The sequence below is a fragment of the Pipistrellus hanaki genome (genome assembly GCF_964339955.1).
Source record: "Pipistrellus hanaki genome assembly, chromosome: 10".
Lineage (NCBI taxonomy): Eukaryota > Metazoa > Chordata > Mammalia > Chiroptera > Vespertilionidae > Pipistrellus > Pipistrellus hanaki.
Genome location: NC_140512.1, coordinates 45,494,840 through 45,497,087, shown reverse-complemented (window position 1 = coordinate 45,497,087; position 2,248 = coordinate 45,494,840). Strand labels below are relative to the sequence as shown.

General features: G+C 46.7%; 1 protein-coding gene across 1 annotated transcript; it reads left to right on the top strand.

Annotated features, from left to right (window-relative positions):
- Positions 1-687: 687 nt before the first annotated feature.
- LOC311628925 (taste receptor type 2 member 40-like) lies at positions 688-1,653 on the top strand (the record flags this gene model as incomplete). The annotated part of the gene is made up of 1 exon (XM_084896544.1): positions 688-1,653. The coding sequence occupies one exon, from the start codon at positions 688-690 to the stop codon at positions 1,651-1,653; it is 966 nt and encodes a 321-aa protein (XP_084752670.1).
- Positions 1,654-2,248: the final 595 nt, after the last annotated feature.

The following is a 2,248-nucleotide window of genomic DNA, read 5'->3' as shown; positions in this document are numbered from 1 at the left end:
TCATAGCCAGAGTAATGTAGGGAATCAAATTTCATGTTACAGTATTTTATCACATTTCCCAACTTCAATACCATGTTCAGAACACTCTGAAGCCTGCCCAGGCTGCCTCCACCTGATTCTGAGTTCAAATAGTGATGTGATGTGATGTGATGTGATGTGATGTGATGTGATGTGATGTGATGTGATGTGATGTGGATACTAGTAAATTATAATTGGTGACATACACACCAACAATGAAAATGTGACAGGAGTCTTTCTTGGCTCTAATGAGCCCAAATGCCATCCAGTTTGGGCAGGTAATAAACATGTCTTATGAGACAAGTAAAAAGGCCAAGGGAGCACTAAGGCTCCTCACCTGGGACTCTGCCCTGTCAGGTGAACATGAGCTTAAAGTAAATAAGGTTCGAAGATGCTGGGGCCAAAAGCCTGTCTCAGTCTTTCCAGTGAGGCCTGAAAGCCCAAGACAAATGGATCGTTATGAAAAATGGACACAGCCAGTAACCAGAGCCTCTCCTCATTTGCATGTCATGCCTCTAACCTGCAGTCATGTGACAAGCAAATGAAGAAAAATTAGAAAGAACTATTAACTGAGGGAAAAAAATTACAATCACATTGAGTGAGGGTCAGAAGATCGTGGAGCAGGTACCAGTTCTTGGCAAGGAAACCTGAAAGTCAGGGCCAAAGGGAATGATGACGGTGAACATGGATTACACGGATAATGACATATCCAGGTTCAAAGTGGTCTTCATCTTGGTGGTCTCCGGAATCGAGGGCCTCGCCGGCATAGTTGAGAATGGCTTCATCACGGCCATCCCCGGGGCTGAGTGGGCCAGACACAAAAGACTCCCCATGGGGGACTACATTGTGCTGATGCTGAGCTTCTCCAGGTTCTTGCTGCAGGTTTGGATGATGCTGGAGAATGTGCTCAGCCTACTATTCTGGGCCACTTACAACCAAAACAGGGAGTACACACCTTTCAAAGTCATCGTCCTGTTTCTGAACTACTCCAACCTCTGGTTCGCTGCATGGCTCACCATCCTCTACTGTCTTAAAATTGCAAACTTCACTCACCCTCTGTTCGTCAAGATGAAGAGGAAAATCACAGTGCTGATGCCCTGGCTTCTGAGACTGTCGCTGCTCATCTCCTTGTGCTTCAGCTTCCCCTTATCTAAAGACGTCTTCAATGTGTATGTGAACAGTTCCATTCCTATCCCATCCAGCAACACCATGGAGAAGATGTACTTTGCTGAGACCAACGTGGTCAACCTGGTTCTTCTCTATAACCTGGGGATCTTCATTCCTCTCATCATGTTTATCCTGGTGGCCACCCTGCTGATCACCTCTCTCAAGAGGCACACCCTGCAAATGGAAAGCAATGCCACTGGCTCCAGGGACCCTAGCATGGAGGCCCACTTGGGGGACATCAGAGCTATCAGCTACTTTCTCATTCTCTACATTTTCAATGCAATTGCTCTATTTCTTTCCATGTCCAATGTCTTTGATGCCTACAGTTTCTGGAATGTTTTATGCAAACTCATCATGGCCGCCTACCCTGCTGGCCACTCGCTGCTGCTGACCTTGGGCAATCCTGGGCTGAGAAGAGCTTCATGGGCTGAGAAATGGCTTCAGCACCGAGTTCACCTTCACCTGTAAGGACAGACACTGTGACTGAAACCCACAAGACCTGCTCCAACCAGCCCTGCCCTTTCCTCACCTACATCACTCTTCCCCACCCTTTTTTTTTTCTTCCCTAATCCTGCTCTGACACTCCTCCTAGGTAAATGAACACTCTCATATGTGTGAAGCTCAATTTTTAACTCTGGATTCTCAGAAGTGGCTATCCAACTCTAAGAAAGACTTGTGAAAGCTCCTTGATCTGTGCTCATTCGGATCCTGCCCTGAATTCTTCTCAGCTTTCTCCTCCCTTGAGCCTTAAGAAGAGGGTGACTGCCTGGGATGATCTTTGTGTGTGCCTATTATCACTGAGCACCCTTTCATTCTCAAGGCTATATTGGTCTGGTCACCCTGCTTGAGGCACTTTACTAACGCACAGTTAAGAAAGAGGAGGGCAGGTGACAAGCATAGTAAGTACTCCATGGAAGAGGAAATCAGAACACCTCCAGAGAAAGGGGTTCCAGGGAAGAAAGACCGGCCAAAACTATCAAGTGCTGTAGAAGTTTCAAGGACAATGAAGAGTGAAGTAAAAGACTTGGGACTTGACTAAAAGGAGGGCATGGGTACTATTAGG